The 17,508-nt window shown below is 40.2% G+C and overlaps 1 protein-coding gene across 1 annotated transcript; it reads left to right on the top strand.

Moving 5' to 3' along the window:
* The first annotated feature begins 10,042 nt into the window (after positions 1–10,042).
* On the top strand, positions 10,043–12,687 carry LOC115731656 (G-type lectin S-receptor-like serine/threonine-protein kinase LECRK3). Its single transcript, XM_030662329.2, has one exon. The coding sequence runs from the start codon at positions 10,147–10,149 to the stop codon at positions 12,523–12,525; it is 2,379 nt and encodes a 792-aa protein (XP_030518189.2). The 5' UTR covers positions 10,043–10,146; the 3' UTR covers positions 12,526–12,687.
* Positions 12,688–17,508: the final 4,821 nt, after the last annotated feature.

The following is a 17,508-nucleotide window of genomic DNA, read 5'->3' as shown; positions in this document are numbered from 1 at the left end:
TTCTTCAACTGAACTAGACTAAAGTGGAGCCTTGTCCATTTATTGAATTATGCATGTGTGTAATTCCACCTTGCTTTGTTATAGGTACAAGTGGTGTGATTTCTTTTTTTTTTTTTTTTTTATCTCTTCCACCAACAAACTTACAAACAAATTGGTAAAAGGTTTAGTCCACTTTGCCTTAAATGCCTTTTTGTGGGACGGCATTTAACCTTAAATGGTTGAGCATCAAATGAGTCAACTCTTCAAATGCAATTATAATAACATCAAAGGCAATTAAAATGACAACAAAGTATTACCAAAGTACATCAAATTCATTTGTAATCAACACAGGTCAACCCCATGATAGCGAATGTAGGCACAAATAACCCTTCATGTTGAAATGAATAGAAGAATTGTCACTAATTAGTACGATCAACCGATTATCAAAAGTATTCATGACACTGAACATCTAGAGATGGTGTATCAATTCAAGCACAGAAGTTTTTTTTGTCAAGATCACTTCAATGTAATGTCTTATAATTGTTAATAAAAAAATACGTGAAGAAAATTGAAAGAGAATGTCCCCATATCATATTGTACAAGCTGCCGAAGACACCAATTGATCGCGAACAGCAAAGAAGGGGCGAAGCTAGGTCATAAGGGTGTGCATGGTCCGAGCCTGTCCGGTCCCGGTATAGAACCGAGGATCAGATCGAGACCAGATCGGACCAAGACCGTCGATTCAGTCCTGTCTTGGCCTAGTCACATGAGATCGAAGCGACCGAGCAAAGATGGAGATGAGGAGAGGAAGTGATGAGTCGACGATGCCAGTGGCTGTTGTAGGTCTCGTCGGTGGCTGCAAGATGCGAGAAGAGGGACGATGCCGACAAGCGAGAGATGGGACCGCGAGAGGAGTGAGCGGAGAGACGAAGGAGATAGAAGTGAGCGCCGAGCAGAGTTGTGTTGCGAAGGCGAGATGCAAGCATCAAGCAAGAGGAGAGAAGTGAGTGTTGAGCAGAAGATAGAAAAATGAGGTTAACTAGCTCTTCAAAAATTTCTATTTTTTTTTTTATAATTGTGTATGTATATATATAATGAATTGCTAGTCGTAGAAATATTATTCTTGTCAAACTTAAACCTAACTTATAATTATATATACTTTAAAAGGTTCGATTTGGTCCTATCCACCATGGAATCGGGAACCGAACCGCCCAATCAACGGTCTCATTTATTGGGATCGGGGACTGGACTGCCCCCCTCAAGGACCGGACCAACCCGGCCGGTCCGGTCCGGTCCCGGTCCGGTTTGGGGTCAGTCCAGTCCAGTTTGCTCACCCTTACTAGGTCATGACAACAAAGAAGGAGAGAGAGACTCACCTTATTGCGATGGATGCTAGGGTTGCGACAGGAAGCGGGGCTATGATTGCGATGAAAGACGTTCGACAGTGGTGGCGAGGCTCCTTGCGGCGATGGAAATCGAGCGAAGAGGAGATGGAGATGTTCGGCCAAGTCTATGCACGCGAGAGACAAGGATGTGAGAGAGAGGTAAAGACGCACGCAAGAGAGGGAGTGAGCGACGGGAGGAGTTTTTATTTATGTTTTCCCATTTATATATTAGTAGCAGTGGAGAAGATATCCTTCATAAATGACAGAAAAACCTCCCTCTCAAAATTACTCTAGTTATTCATGCTCATGTGTCCCTTGACCTTCCATCTTCCTTATGAATGTCCAATGCCCCAAGATCGATTATCTTGATGAGGTTTCATACCTCAATGAAGATGATAAGATCTCTAGTACTCATCTTCTTCTTGTAATCCATATTCGGCTTTTGCCAAACCTACTTCCTTTTCCCTCATCCGGTCCATAGAGAAGCCGAAATATTGAGAAAAAACCTCATTTCCAAATATTTGAATAAGCAAAGCCGACAAGGTTGTTATTGATAAAAATATGTTGCATAAAGGATTTGAATCAATATATGTGAAAAGAGAAGTTGTCAAAATTTAAAATCCTCTAAGAAAGATTCATTGCAGATCATTCATTGTGACATAAAGCCGACGAACATACTGATAGATGACAACATGCGAGCGAAGATTTCTGATTTTGGGCTTTCGAAGCTGCTGAAGGTACATCAGACCAATACCACAACAGGAATAAAGGGTTCGAGGGGTACATTGCGCCGGACTGGCACAAGAAACTGTCGGTGACGGTGAAAGCGGACATTTACAACCTTCGAGCCGTGCTGCTGGAGATCATCTGTTGCCGAAAGAGTGTGGATTGGAGCCTCCAAGGATGAAGCCGTTCTCGAGGAATGGGTTTACGACTGCTTCTTGGCTGACGAGCTGGATAAACAGGTAGATTATCAAACCATCGACCAAAAACAAGTGGAGAGGATTGGTTAAAGTCTCACTTTGGTGTATCCTTGGAAGAGCCATCTCTTCGTCCTTGGATGAGAAAGGTGCTGCTGATGCTTGAAGACACTGTCGACGTCTGAATCCCTCCTTGTCCTACTTCCTTCCTCAGTGTTATCTGAATCGTCTTCGCAACTGCACTTATCACCACCATCAAAACTTGCTCGGGTTAGAGATAAACCAAAGTTGTTTCTACTATAGAGCGCAGAGAACATGTTTCTAGATGTCAGTGCATCGTGCATTGTCTGTGTGTCATTCCAATAGCAATGAGTTCCCTGTTCTGTCCTATGCAATTCTTCGTTCTAATAGGAAGTCAAGTAACCTCGAGTTCATTTCAACAATTCCTTACTTTCTTGTGGTGGGCCTGGGGGTAGATACAGTTTATTAGTATGAGTCCGGTTAGTAGTCCAGGAATTTAAAAGAGCATAGAATGTGTTTTGAGGGAGAGGGGACAACCACATTTCGCTTATGGACAAAAACAAGTTATTTTTCAGGAAAATGACTATTTTTGAATGTTTGACTGAAACCTAAAAATAAGGTGACAGTTATTTCCGCCCTTTGTTAAGGAAAATCCTATGGGCATTCCTTTTAATGATGATTATTATTATTATTATTATTATTATTATTATTGTTTAATAAAAAAACAGATTTTTATACTTTTTTGCTTTTCTTTCTCCTCCTTTTTCCGCCGTGACCCGCCAGCGATAGGCATAGGTGAGCTTGAGGATAGGTAGGCCTCGACCATGGCAGGTTGCGGGGTTGCTGGTCGTCGCTAAGGCACGATGACCGGCGAGGGAAGGAAAAAAAAAAAAAAAAGAAGAAAGAAGTAAAATAAAATAAAAAAGACAAATTATGAAAATAAAAAAATTCATTTAAATAAAAAAAATTGAAGCGTGTAGATAGAGAGAGAAGAGAGACATTGGTCTTTGTTTTATCTTTTCAAAAAGAGGAAATCATTTTTCTCATTTTTTAAGTTGTTTTTTCCATGACTCATTTATTTTTCGTGAATCAAACGCTGGAAAATCCGAAAAATATTTTTTTGGAAGCTGAATGGAGCCTAAATGTTTGATGTCATTCTGATTAATCATCTAATCTCATGCAAAAGGACAGCAAAACTCTCCATTTTTCAGAATTCGAACCTATTTTATGTATTAAGATTATGAGATTTAAATTAGTAAGCTTTTAGTGTACTTAGAGAGGATATCAAACATCTCTAGTATGATAAGTGCCTTGAGAAGCAAACTCAAGGTTGATACAAGAAAGTGAACTTCTCATTCCTTTTGATTGCTCATGAGGGGTTGCTTTCTATAAAGCTTGGTCAGATTTACATATGAAATTATACTATCGTTACAAGAAAAAAAGTATAGTGTAATTGAAGTTAGGGAAAGTTCCAAATAAAAGCCTGAAATATTTTCATTTTTTCAAGTAAGGGCATGAAATTGACGTTGTTTCAAACAAGGGCCTGAACTGTTCAAATTGTTTAAAAAAATGGCCCGGATGAAGAGCATTTTTGTCCTTTACTTATTTACATTTTTTTTCCTTTTCTGTTTGGTTTTGCCTTTTTTTTGTTTTTTATTTTTCCCCTCCCCCTCTCTAGGCCATCGCCGGCCTTAGGCAATGGAGCTCGTGGTGGTGTTCGGTGCTCACGACGGTGGACTCGAGATGGCCGGCGTTGGGGCTCGCAGCTCGGAAGACAGGCGGGCAAGGCGGTCCTTCAAGGCAATGGAGCTGCTGTTGTGGCAATGGTCGGATCCAGCGAGAACTTGGGGCCGCCAGAAAATTGGTGAAGCTTGGATCTTGTCAGCACGGACTGGAATATAGCAGGAAGGATGCAGCAGGAAATAGTGATCTCTGAGCCTCGGGGTCTGGTAAGGGAGGACTGTGCTCGCTGGCTTTGTGGGTGGTGTTGTGGGGTTGATTGCGATGGTGGGTCTTGCTTGTTCTTCATTGCCAAGAACGGGGACGAAATCAAGAAGATGGTGAAATGGGCAAATGTGGGCCTTGCGGTTGAATACGAAACCCATAGAATTTAGCTCTCTCTCTCCTCCCCCTCACTCTTCTGAATCGAGCTCCATCACCTAAGGCGTACGATGGACTCGGGAGGAGAGGGGAGGGAAAAAAGAAAAACAGAAAAACAGAAAAGAACAGACAAAAAGAAAAATAGAAAAAGAAAAATATTCAAAAAACTTAATGTAAAAAGGCCCTTCAACTAGGCCATTCTTTAAAATAATTTGAGCATTTCAGACCCTATTTGAAACAAAGTCCACTTTAGGTTTTTATTTAAGAAAACGAGAGTACTTCGGGCATTTTTTTGAAATTTTTCCTTGAAGATATTATGGTATAGCACCACTCTCTTCTCACCAAATAAACTTTTGTCTTGACCGGAAAAAAAGGAATAATTTTTTGTGTGATAAAGAACTTAACTTATATTAAGATTTGATATTTCTATACGAATTTAGATCTTATGAGAGATTTCATGAAGTTATTATGAGATTTATGCAGCACATTTAAATTACTATTTTATCTGTTGTTTAGTCAATATGTACGATTAATCTTAGGAAAAATTATTAAAAAAATTCTAACTCTATTGCAATTGTGCCAATTCAGTCCTAAATTTTTTTTACCTATTTAGTTTTAAACCTTTTGCAATTGTGCCAATTCAACCTATTTGGCAGGTCGGCACTAATGTAGCAATTTTTATAATTATGTCAATTTAGTCTTTTTTTTTCATCGGCCCTCGCCTCCGCTTGGTCATTGCGCCCGGTGGTCGGCCAAAGGAGAAAGAAGGAGAGGAGAAAGAAAAAGAAAAAGAAAATAAAAGAATAGAATAAAATAAAATAAAACAGAAAATCGAAAAATATTGAAATATTGTCAAAAATTGGCCACGTTAGCGCCGGCCACACTACTTTAGCAATTTGTGGCCAAAATTAGCTAAAAAGATTGAATTTGCGCAAATACCAAAGGTTTAGGACTAAATTGATACAAATGTAAAAAAGTTTAGGATTGAATTGGAAAAAAAGGTCTAGGATTGAATTGACACAATTATAAAAGGTTAAATGTTAATAAGACTAGCTCAAACCCATTATTGCTCATATGCAAATGTCTTATAAGCCCATGTCGAACATACTTGCATACGTTTTCTGGTTAGTATGTTATAATGTCTTTTGCAGCACACAGAACCATATTTCTCCTTATCTTTTTGGTGACATAAATTGGCAAAGATACATTCAAAAGAATCGAAACCTACTTTCATGAGACGAAAGTTCGTTCAACAAGCTTGTAAAATCTTACAAGGTATCGTTATGTTATGTAATGCAAGTAACTGAAATATTGAGAGATTAGATAATACTTTTCCAGTATCTTTAATCAGAGCTTAATCCCTTTACGTTGTTTCATTATTAAGAGGAAATATATCAAAAGAGAGTTACAACTGCACCTTCTCCTACAAATCTTGCATATGAAATTGTTAAGTAAGATAAGATGTGATGCAGAGAATCATCTATGTCTCTCATTTCCATGTCCCTCTCAATGTTAAGCCTAACTGAAAGGGAAAGATTGTCCAAAAAGTCCTAAATCTATTGTACTTTTGCCAATTTAATTCTAAATCTTCTTCCTTTTTGTCAATTGAGTCATGTTGGCTAGAAAATAGGCGACGTGGATGCCAAGCATGGCCGGTGTTGACGAGGAACAATTTTAAGTAATATTTAATATTTTTTCAAAATTATTATTATTATTTTTTAATTTTTGTCGCTTTTTCTCAATGGCCGGCGAGTCGCTGGGCACTAAGAAAAGAAAAGAAAAAATAAAATAAAATAAAATAAAATAAAAATAATATTAAATGTTATTTTAAATTGTCAAAGTCAACATCGGTCATGTCATATAGGATGGTCGGCGTTTACGTCAGCGATTTTCAATAAATGGAATTCAATTGGTAAAAAGTGAAAATGTTTAAGATTGAATTAACAAACTTAAATGGTTTAAAACTGAATTAATAAAAATGCAATATCTTAATGACTTTTTGGAGAAGTTCTCCCATTATAAAGAGGAGAATGAATAGTAACCCATCCTGGCCAACACCATGCTAGGGAATTCAAACTCAAAATTCAAGTACCCCAATGAAAATCATTACTAAAGCAGGATTTAGGTTCATATGAGTTAAAAAAGCTTTAGTCTAGATTCCCACAGAAAAATCACACACGAGAATTTCACGTGACTTTCAGGCACTATGGGTTCCCCGATTCCACGTCTTCGGTTGATTGGGAAAATTACTAAAAAAGTTTTAAATCTATTATAATTATGTCAATTCAGTTTTAACCCTTTTGAAATTGTGTCAATTCGGTTCATTTGACAGCTCGGCACGGACGTGGCAAAATTCTAATAATATTTTGATTTTTTTATAATTTTTTAATAATTTTATTCTATCTTTTTTTTTCCTTTTTTTAGGCTGGCAGAAGGCTATGGGTCATCGGCAACTGGGTGAGGGCCATGAACGGGCCAGTGGCCGGCAGCCTCCTACCGGCCCTAACAAAAGAAATATACATGAAAAAAATTATTAAAAAATTCAAAATTCTAAAAAATAATGAAATATTATCAAAAATTTGTCACGTCAAGATCGGCCGGCCAAATGGACTAAAATGACACAATTACAAAAGGTTTAGGACTTAATTGAGCAAAAAATAGATTTAGAACTGAATTAACACAATTACAATAAGTTTATGACTTTTCTGGTTATTTTCCCTCAACCGATCCATCTGTCAATATCTCAATCCTTGATCATCGTCATGAGTCGAGTGATACGCCGAGGGTCGCCTTCGTAGGACCGATGCGAGTTTTCCCACTTCCCTGCGACGGCCAACCGGGTTTAACCCGTGACGTGCTCTTTGGGACTGACCCGTGCTTGAAAGAGACATTGGCCAAGCACCAAAATGTTATCGCGTGATATCACTCCCGTCCGGAAGCCTTGACATTTCACTTGTGAGACTCTTTCCTAGGTCGGGTGTTGATTTCATGTCCGGTCACTTTCCTGGAATGTGAAACAAAAACATCCGATTAGAATAAAAAAAAAAAGGACAAGAACATGGGTTAGGACCACAATTGCCATCGGTGGTCCATGCCAATGGCATGAGCCGAAAGTGATCAGCACTTCTAAATCCATCTTTTGATAGATGGAATAGTTATTTAGCTAATTTTTTAAAAATATTATATTATTTTGTAAAAAGATAGTACAAGTGGTGTCCATGTGGACTGATTTTTTTTTAAATATAAAATTGTCATGTGGACTGACTTTTTTTAAAAAAATTTCACATAATATTAAAAATTAATAAAAAATTGCAACATGTGTTGTTTGGTCGGAATTGATACTTAAGTAATCGTTTTTGGCACTTTAGTGATCGTTTTTTCTAAGTGATCCAAAAAAAAAAAAAAAGCATTGAAGTGAGTGTTGTTCATAAATATTGACACTTCAAGTATTCTTTTGCCCACTAATGAGCAGAGAAGGCAATTGGTGCCAAATTGAGCGTTACTGGCTACGATGAGAAGGATGTTCGAGGAGCAGCAGAACGATTTGACTGATCACGTGATAAAATATCTTCTTGATGTAGCTAAGCCCATAACTACCAGCGCCCTTCACGATGCCGTATCTAAAACGTAATCATCAAGCCAGTCAATGTAGCTTAAGCCAATTCTCCGCAAGGAAAGTTATCGGAAGAAGACACTGACTTTCTCATGCAGAAGAAGAAAACGAAAGAAGACTTCAAAAGCTTCTAGTGGTTCCCCACCCGTGTAGAACGGATCAACCGTAGAAGAAGCTTCCTCGCGTTCTTCACAAATGCATTGGAAAGACTTGTCGCAAAGTAGGTCCCGACGGCAAAATTGACAGGAGTGAACAACTTGTTGGTCAAAGCTAAAACAAGACGAAAAGAGAAAGGACAACTTGGTACGTAATTGAAATACCATCGACGGATGTGAACGCGAGACATCTAGGCCCATGACATAAGGTTAAAAAGAAAAAAAAGAGATCAGTAATTACTATGATCTTATCCACTCTTAATTTTATGATTAGTGAGAGGGTGACCAGTCAAGACCCTCAAATCAATAGTGAACTGGGCCGTTTGTAGAAAATTTTCTTTATTCCTGCAATACATGCTTAAGATTAACTATGGAAAAAGAGTCCTATGTTCTGACCGCTCAAAAAAAAAAAAAAAAAAGAAAAAGAAAAGTCTTATGTACCATGACACATCCCTAACATATTTCCATTTTCCCATGAAAAATATGGACCTGATGTTAAAAGTTAGGGCTTTACTAGTATAACAGTATTTTCTTTTGGATTTTCATGGTTTGCTGTGAAAAGGAATAAACCGTTCTTTTTAAACTGATATAATTAAAAAAGAATTGTTCTGCAATTTTATAATTTTTTTTTTCTGAATTCTTTGATAAGAACACATTCTAACTAATTCCCGAAAAATATAAATTTATATCAAATTCGAACTAGTAACTAGCCCTTCCAGACGGGACTTCCGAAAGGGGAGTGGTGTGGTGGGTAGAGGTGTTAATATTTAACCCACTTTTATTCACTTGGGTCACATATGAGTTTAGTAAATTTAAAAAAGGGTCAAATATGAGCTTAGGCTTATAAAGTCTATTCAAATATGGGTTTTTCTCAACTTATTTTTGACCCATTTTTGGCCCATGGCTTTCAACTTCCCATTTAGACTCATTTTTTGTCCTCTCGCCACCACCCGCCACCGCCTCCGCTCGCTACCCCCGCCGCGGCCTTCACCCTCCACCACCTTCTATTGACCACCTCCATTGCGGGAAATAGGGAGCTGAAATAGAGGAACGTTCATCTCGACCTCATATCGTCTCTTCATAGTCGCATCTCTTTCGTCTCCAATGGCATCCAGGCACGAAGAAATCGAACGAGACACCGCTGCATTTCCACCACTTTTGCTCGAAGAAAGTCGGATTCTACTTTTTTCATCCATGAGCTTCGATCGTAACATATATATTTGAAGGGTTTAAAATAGGTTAAATAAGTTGTATAGGTTTTCCTAGAATATTAGTGTTTTAGTAATATGGGTCAAAATGGGTCAAGTCGGGTATGGGTTAGTTGCGGGTTGGGCATGGGTCGAGTAAAGGTCATAAAATATGGGTCAAAACGAGTTAAACGGGTTAATATGGGTCGGACCATATTTGATCCTACCTACCCATTTGACACCTATAGCTAGTGGGTCCCTTCACCTTTTTCATGTTCGAAGATTACACCCATTATCTCAAGTTTTGGATCGAACGAATCCATTGACACAAATAGTTCATGGGAGAAAATTGAGTTATTTATGCCTCGAAGGATTTGAAAATATTAAAATTCAAGTATATATTGGAATACAAGTCTATCAAATATAAATAGAGAGTATATAGAATTTCGGACAATTGAACCTTCTCAAATTGTTTCTTCTTAAGAACCAAAAATATTTGTGCCAAAATAATAGGTTGACAACTGTGAGAACTAACCGTATGTTGTGAGTCACAAATTCTTTAAAGAGTGGACCCCATAATAATTTTTAATTAATTGCTATTTTTTTGTATGGCCCAAAACAAACTTAACAAAGATTTATGCTTACGTTGACGAAGACTTGTAGAGTCAAGATTCTCTGTATTAGAAGCTGATGTAGCTCTATAAAGGATGGACCGAAGAGCTGATTCTTCCCACCAACAAAAAAAAGAAATTCTGTAGCGTTAGAAGTAAACCTCAGCTTGCTTTAATGGCTAATTCTGCCCTTCGGTACAGGCACTTCATTCCTGTGGTTGCTACGCTTCCCTTTCTTCTCTCAGTTGCATTCGCCTTCGCAACTGCGACAGCACATACACCGATCAACATTAGCCTCGGTGCTTCTCTCACACCCAACACCGCCACCAACTCCTCCTGGCTCTCGCCTTCCGGTGTCTTCGCATTTGGGTTCTATCAGCGAGACCACGGTTATGCGGTCGGTGTTTTCCTTCCACGAACTCCGCGTAAAATCCCAGTCTGGACCTCTAACCGAGACCATCCTCCGGTCCCAATAAATTCCACCCTGCGCTTCACCACCGACGGGAGACTTGTCCTGCAGTCTGCAGAAGCGCAAGAGACGTCCGTCGCCATTCTGACAGATTTTGCGGTCTCAGCTTCTATGCTCGACACGGGCAATTTCGTTCTGTATAACTCGCGGCGGGATGTCATTTGGCAGACTTTTGATTCACCGACTGATACCCTCTTGGCAGGCCAGCATTTATCAGCAGGCCAACAGTTGTTCTCGAGCGCTTCCGAGAGCGACCAATCAACCGGCATCTTTCGCCTCAACATGCAAAAGGATGGAAACCTCGTGCAGTATCCTGTAGATACTCCAGACACGGCCTCGTACGCTTACTGGGAAGCTGGCACCGGCGGAGCCGGTGACAATGTGACACTATACCTAGATAATGACGGTTTTCTCTACCTGTTGAACACAACAGGTAAATATCTAAAGAATATCACCACAAGTAGAGGACCTCCTAAGGAAGGGATGTTCTACCTTATGAGAATCGACACAGATGGGATTTTCCGACTGTATTCATACAACGCGACCCCCGATTTGTCCGAAATATGGCGGTCTTCTGAGGACAAATGTAGCCCCAAGGGCTTATGCGGGCTCAACGGGTTTTGTGCCATGAACGACCAAATCGCTGAGTGCAAGTGTCTTCCAGGATTCGTACCTGTGAACCAGGGGAACTGGACATCCGGGTGCGAGAGGAACTTCAGTGCAGAAAGCTGCACGAGAATGGACGCGGCCACTGGGTACACTACTCCAGCGGTTTCTAACACTGTATGGGAGGATGCTGCGTATGCCGTTCTTACTTTTTCAACCAACGAAGAATGTCAAAAGGCATGCTTGCAGGATTGCAATTGCGAAGCCGTGATATACGAGGAGCAATCCTGCAGAAAGCAGAGGCTTCCGCTGAGATATGGCAGGAGAGACCTCAGCAATGCGAATGTACTCTTCATCAAGGTAGGAGAGACTGGATCTAAAGAGAATGGCACCAACGGCTTCATGCCGGAGGGCAAGAAAAGACCTTCTCAGAGAGACATTCTAGTTGCAATTGCATCTTCTACGGCTTTCGCATTAGTCACACTGGCAGTGTCGGGATTCATTGTTTACAGATATCGGGTTCGACTATATGAAGTACTTCCCAAGGAGGGAAGTAGTAGAATGATAGAGAATATTTCGCCGAGATCATTTACTTATGAAGAGCTGAAGAGAGTAACCAAAGATTTCGCCCAAGAGATTGGCAAGGGAGCATTCGGGACAGTGTATAAAGGTACACTGTTGAATAGCCTCGAGGATGTAGCTGTTAAGAAACTAGAGAAGGTCTCATCGGATGGTGAAAGCGAATTCCAAACAGAGGTGAAAATCATCGGGAGGACTCATCACCGGAGTCTCGTCCAATTGCTTGGTTATTGTCTTGATGGTGCCGACAGGCTTTTGGTGTACGAGTACATGAGCAATGGGTCGCTCGCAGATCTACTCTTCACGCCCGAAAAACAACCTTGCTGGGATGAAAAAATGGGAATCGCTCGGAACATAGCCAGAGGCCTCCTCTATCTACACGAAGAGTGCAAAACCCAGATCATTCACTGCGATATCAAGCCACAGAACATACTGATCGACGAATGTAGGCAAGCCAAAATATCTGATTTCGGGTTATCGAAGCTGCTGAAGCCAGATCAAACCAACACCATGACGGGGATTAGAGGAACAAGGGGTTACGTCGCGCCAGAGTGGCACAAGAATTTGCCAGTGACGGTGAAAGCAGACGTTTACAGCTTTGGCATCGTGTTGCTGGAGATCATCTGCTGCCGAAGAAGCGTGGATTGGAGCCTTCCCGATGATGAAGCCATTCTCGAAGAATGGGTCTATAGCTGTTTCCTGGCTCGCGAGCTAGAGAAACTCGTCAATGATGAATCGATCGACAGAAGACAGTTGGAGAGACTGGTTAAAGTGGCTCTTTGGTGCATCCTTGAAGAGCCGTCGCTCCGTCCTTCGATGAGGAAGGTGCTCCTGATGCTGGAAGGCACGGTGGACATTCCGATGCCTCCTTGTCCTACTTCCTTCCTTAGTGCCATCTAGACTTCCGCCACAACTGTGCTGATCGCCATCGACAGAAATGCATTTGATGGTCAGTACCATATGTAAAAACTGTTCTGAGAGATTTATTCATGCTACGGCGCAATGCTTGTTTTCCATTTGAATGCAACTATCTCTGTTCTTTCTCTGCTATTCTCTCTTCTGGTTACTGGCTAGTTTTGCTTTGCTCTCACTTGAGTTGCTTAAGAACACTTATTTGATTTTTTTTCCATATTTGTCTACTTTTCTATTTAGTTTCATACTTTACCTTGTCTTTTTTACCAACCCATTAAGCTTACAAACTTTGTTTAGAAATTACCTACTAAAGGCTTTCTCCAATTAAGTTACCAACTAGTTTTGCCTATCCGAATTAGGGATGATTATTTGATTTTTAAAGTTATCATATATCTTATCCAGATAATTTTTGTGTTATTATCTCTTAATTTGAGTAAATCATCAATATTTATTAAACCTTTTAAATTGCCAACTTTTCTTATCTCGGACAAAATAGAAAATCCCTTTTGTTTGGAATCCTAGATCCCACGACTCACATTGGATGCTCAATCAACCACATTATCTTGACCCAATTAAAGAGTTGCCATGATAAACAAACGTGCTTCCTTTTCCACCGCAGATTCGTGATGTAAGTCCAAGTCTTCGAGCGCTAGATTTTTGCGTTGCCATGCTTAACCCAACTTATATTAGACACTTATTGTCGGACGTCATAGAATACTATAGGATTGCACGAATACACGTATCAAGAAAAGTACAAGAACTTGTTCGAGGTTTCTGGTTACAGAAACATACCTGGAACTTACCCGTCGGAATAGGTTTTCTAATTTTTAGAACCTGAAACATATCCTGCTTACACTGAAACTTGGAACCAATTGGTCCGGCTCTTCAACTCCCCATTCTACCTTGAACCATGCTCGCCCCTACAAAACAAGTTCAAACATTAAAAGACAGGCTCAACAACTGCATAACCTCCATTACAGGCGCTTCACTTCTATGGTTGCTCCACTGCCCTGTCATTTGCATTCATCTTTCCAATTGCAACTTCACGGGGACAGAAGAACATAAGCCTTGTTCCATCTCTCACCCCCGACGCCACCAACTCCTCGTGGCTCTTGCCTTCTGGCCTCTTCGTATTCGGATTCCACCAGAGTGACGGTGGAACTCTGTCAAGAGTCTTCCTCCCGAGAACTCTAGTATGAGCCGTGAACCAGACCGCCAACTGAAACAGCCCTCCCGTCCCGAGTAATTCCACCCTGCTCTTCACTGGCCGCGGGATACTTGTCCTGCAGTCCGCAGAAGCACGAGAGACGCTTGTTGCCAATGGTACTGTAATATTTGGCCCTTTTTGACCAGGTCGACCAAGGTGGTGGACCCACCATTTAAAAAAAAAAAGAGGAAAAGAAAAAGTAAAAGAGGGCAGTCAACCACCCCTTTTAAGCCGCACGACCAGAATAGAAAAAGGAAAGGAAGAAAAGAAGAGAAAGGGAAAGGAGAGAGGAGAAAGGGAAAAAGAAAGAAAGAAAAAAAAGAGTCACGTGCGTGCGCCACCCGCCACAAACGCCTCGCCGAATTTGTTCCACTACGTGTTGCAGCGCTAGGTAAGGGCTCGCACCTCTCATCCCTCCGATTGAAGTGATTTTTCGGATTTAGGGCAAAATTTGAATTTTTGGGAAAACTGAGCTATTGTGTCTGATCTCATGGGTGATTGGCTGTGTTTTTGCTTGAAAAAGAAACTTTAGGATGTTATGGACCCGTAGGATTCAACGGATCTTAATTTGACACTACGGTTTGCCCGGAACAAAATTTTCAAATTCTGGTGTGCTACGATACAGCGCGAACAGTAAACTTTGAGACCTGATTTCATTAGTTTCCAGTTATCGGCTGAGGTTGGCCATGTTGAGACTTTTGTAGTACGTTGAACAAGTTTCGCGTGGACAGTAAGATGGCTTGAAACGGAGTTCGATGGAGGAAGTTATGGCCTTAACGGTTTTGGTGCGTAGCTGTCCATAGCAGACAACATTGAATCTCTGTTAGGGACAAGTTTCCGTTGACGCCTAGTCGTTGTTTTGTCACTAATAAGTGTAGTTTAGCTAAGTCATACGTTAGGATGACTTGTTACTCCATTTGATCTGTTTTTCTATATATTGGATAGGGATTTGGATGAGTCGGTTCGAGTGACCAACGTAGTTGGATTTTGGCTTTATCGGGTGAGTAGTACTTTTCTTCTTTGAGTTTGTAAACTCATGTTTCGAGATTGAGAAAGAAAAAAAAAAAGAATACTAGATATGTTATAAAATAAGAAAAGAGCATATTTCTTGCATAAATGGATCGAACATTTACTACATTTTGTCGTTGACTGATAAAGCTTTGAAATGTATTGTTTGTAGTATTTTTGGAAAGAAAATGGTTTGAAATGCCTTGAATAAATGTTTTGCGAAGGGAATATCCGAAAGCTATATATATATATATATACGGTTTATGAAATGCATTTTGTCGATAAATGCTATTGTAGAGTTTGTTTGAGTTGTTATGAGATGATTCTGATTTTGATTGGATTATTGGAGATTGTGCTTTATGTGCCATGCTAATATCGCTATGTTAAGAACCCATTGAGTGGGAGAGGTATGCATACTATCAAGACGTCCTTCCGGGCCGCACCACCGATCGATATAGGTGGTAGACCTAGCTAAGAGGGGTAAACTTGGCCGCCTTTGTCATGGCGCTAAACGTGACCATAGTCCGATATAGAGCATTCTAGTAGTCGATGGAGTGGATCATTGTCTTTTGCTTTGATTGAGATTAATCGGTGGATAGACCATTGATACTTGGTTTGGGATTACTCAATGGATTGACTATTGATTGTTGATCTATGATTGTAAGTTATAAGTGTTGTTAACCTTATATGTAAAAGGATTTGCTGGAAGTATATTATTTTTATAAAGGTGCACAGTGATTGTTCGATCCGCTTAGAAGAAATGTATTACTCAATGAGCCGTATTAGCTTACTCCTTTCACCTTACTTGTTTTTCAGGTTTTTTAGTGTTGCACAAGTAGGAGAGCGCTTCATTAGTAGGGGGTTTTTGATAGGGGATTTTTTTGTATAAGTTGTATGTATACTTGATGAGCTTCTAAAATCTTTGCTAACTACGCGTATCTTTTTGTTGGTTTATAGAAGGCTTTGTTACCGTAACCGCATGACCTTTTATATATATATTAGGTTAAACATGTTACATTTTGAGGCTGCATCCTTTGAGTGAAAGGATGACCATGTCATTACCCTATTCTCGTAGGAATTGGGGTGTGACAGGTACCGAGACAGAGGTCTCGGCTTCCATGTTCGAAATGGGCAATTTTGTTCTGTACAACTCAAGGGGGCGGACAAAATATGGCAGGGTATCGATTCGCCAACCGATACCGTCTTGGCAGGGCAATATTATCACTTCCAACGCTTCGCACAGGGACCCATCGACCAGTATATTTCGTCTTGACATGCAAACAAATGCAAACCTCGTAATATCTGGTAGATAGTCGAACACGCACGAACTTTACTGGTTGTCCCGCACTTATGGAGTCGGTAGCAACGCGACACTATCCTAGAAAATGATGGTTCTCTCTACTTGTTGAACATAACAGATGAATAATTAAAGAGTTATCACCGCTACTACGGGACCACCTAAAGAAGGAACCATCTATCTCATGCGAACAGATGTTATGTCTCTCAGGATTTGCGCATGTGAACAAGAGCAATTGGGAATCCGGGCACGAAAGGAACTTCACCGCCCAAACCTGCGAGGGAACCAATACATGATGCCGGCAGTCCTGCCGGTCCCTGAACCGAGAAAGGGGAAAAAAGGGAAAAAAAAAATTAGAAAAGTATTAAAAATTTATTAAAATTTGTCAATGTTAGCACCGACTATGCCACGTATGATGGCCGGCGTTTACATCAGCGATTTTCAGCCAACATGACTGAATTGGAAAAAGGTGAAAACGTTTATGAATGAATCGGCCGACTTAAAAGGTTTAGGACTGAATTGGAAATATGACGAAAGGATTAAGATTCTTTTGACAATTTCCCCATTTGTAGTACTCCTTTACATACCCCTTTTGAAGTTTAGTCCCCATTGACGTAGTCAGGTCAGGTCGGAACAAATACGGACAAAGTAGGAACCCTTCCAGTAGGTTGTGTGGCTCGAGAATGGACTTAAACTCAAGCCATCTAAGGAGAGTTGGGAGTGATTACCAGGGCAGAGAGGGCATTTTTGCTTTGGGGGATTTGGCCCCCGTGGAATGTACTGGATCCTTAAGCTACTGGATCAAGCTATTTACATTTTAAGATGCGATAATCTCGTGGAGACCCAACATGATTGCTTCAAATCATTACAAAACCCTAAGCTAGTATATGAAAAAAAAAAAAGAAGAAAAATCTCTGGGGACATGGTATTTAAACTTCCATGTCACGGGCGAGCAACTGCGCTTACTGCTGAAGTTTTTGCTAGCCAAAGTCTAATGCTATCATTGAAGAAGGCTTTTAGTGCTTCCCCACGCGGTGAACGGATCGACCGTAGAAGAAGCTCTCTTTCGTCATTGGTAAAACCATTGGCGAGGCTTGTGGAAAAGAAGAGAAGAAAAGGACAACTTGGTACTAAATTAATGAATAGTCATGGGAGACATAAACCAATCAGATAAAAAAGTATGGTGTTCTTGTCCATCGGCCGATCTGGAGAGGGTTGGGGAGTGATCACTAGGACGAAAAGGGCTATATCCCTTTTGAGGTTAAAATATATTATAAGTGTCAAAACTTTTATACGATACTCACTTTAGTGCTAAAATTTTCAAAACGATAACTTAAATACCAACTCGATTTGGGATGACGTGGCTACATTGTGTTGGTTGACACTGAAGTGAATGTTTTTAAAAAAATTTAGCACTTAAGTGATCGTTTTTTTAAAAAAGGCACTTAAGTTATCAATT

Source organism: Rhodamnia argentea, chromosome 1 (assembly GCF_020921035.1).
Source record: "Rhodamnia argentea isolate NSW1041297 chromosome 1, ASM2092103v1, whole genome shotgun sequence".
NCBI classification, from domain to species: Eukaryota; Viridiplantae; Streptophyta; class Magnoliopsida; order Myrtales; family Myrtaceae; genus Rhodamnia; species Rhodamnia argentea.
The sequence above is the reverse complement of the archived record's forward strand: the minus strand, read 5'-3'. Positions and strand labels throughout refer to the sequence as shown.

Excerpts from the sequence above, each read along its gene's own strand:
- LOC115731656 (XM_030662329.2), top strand. The coding sequence starts at position 10,147 with ATGGCTAATTCTGCCCTTCGGTACAGGCACTTCATTCCTGTGGTTGCT.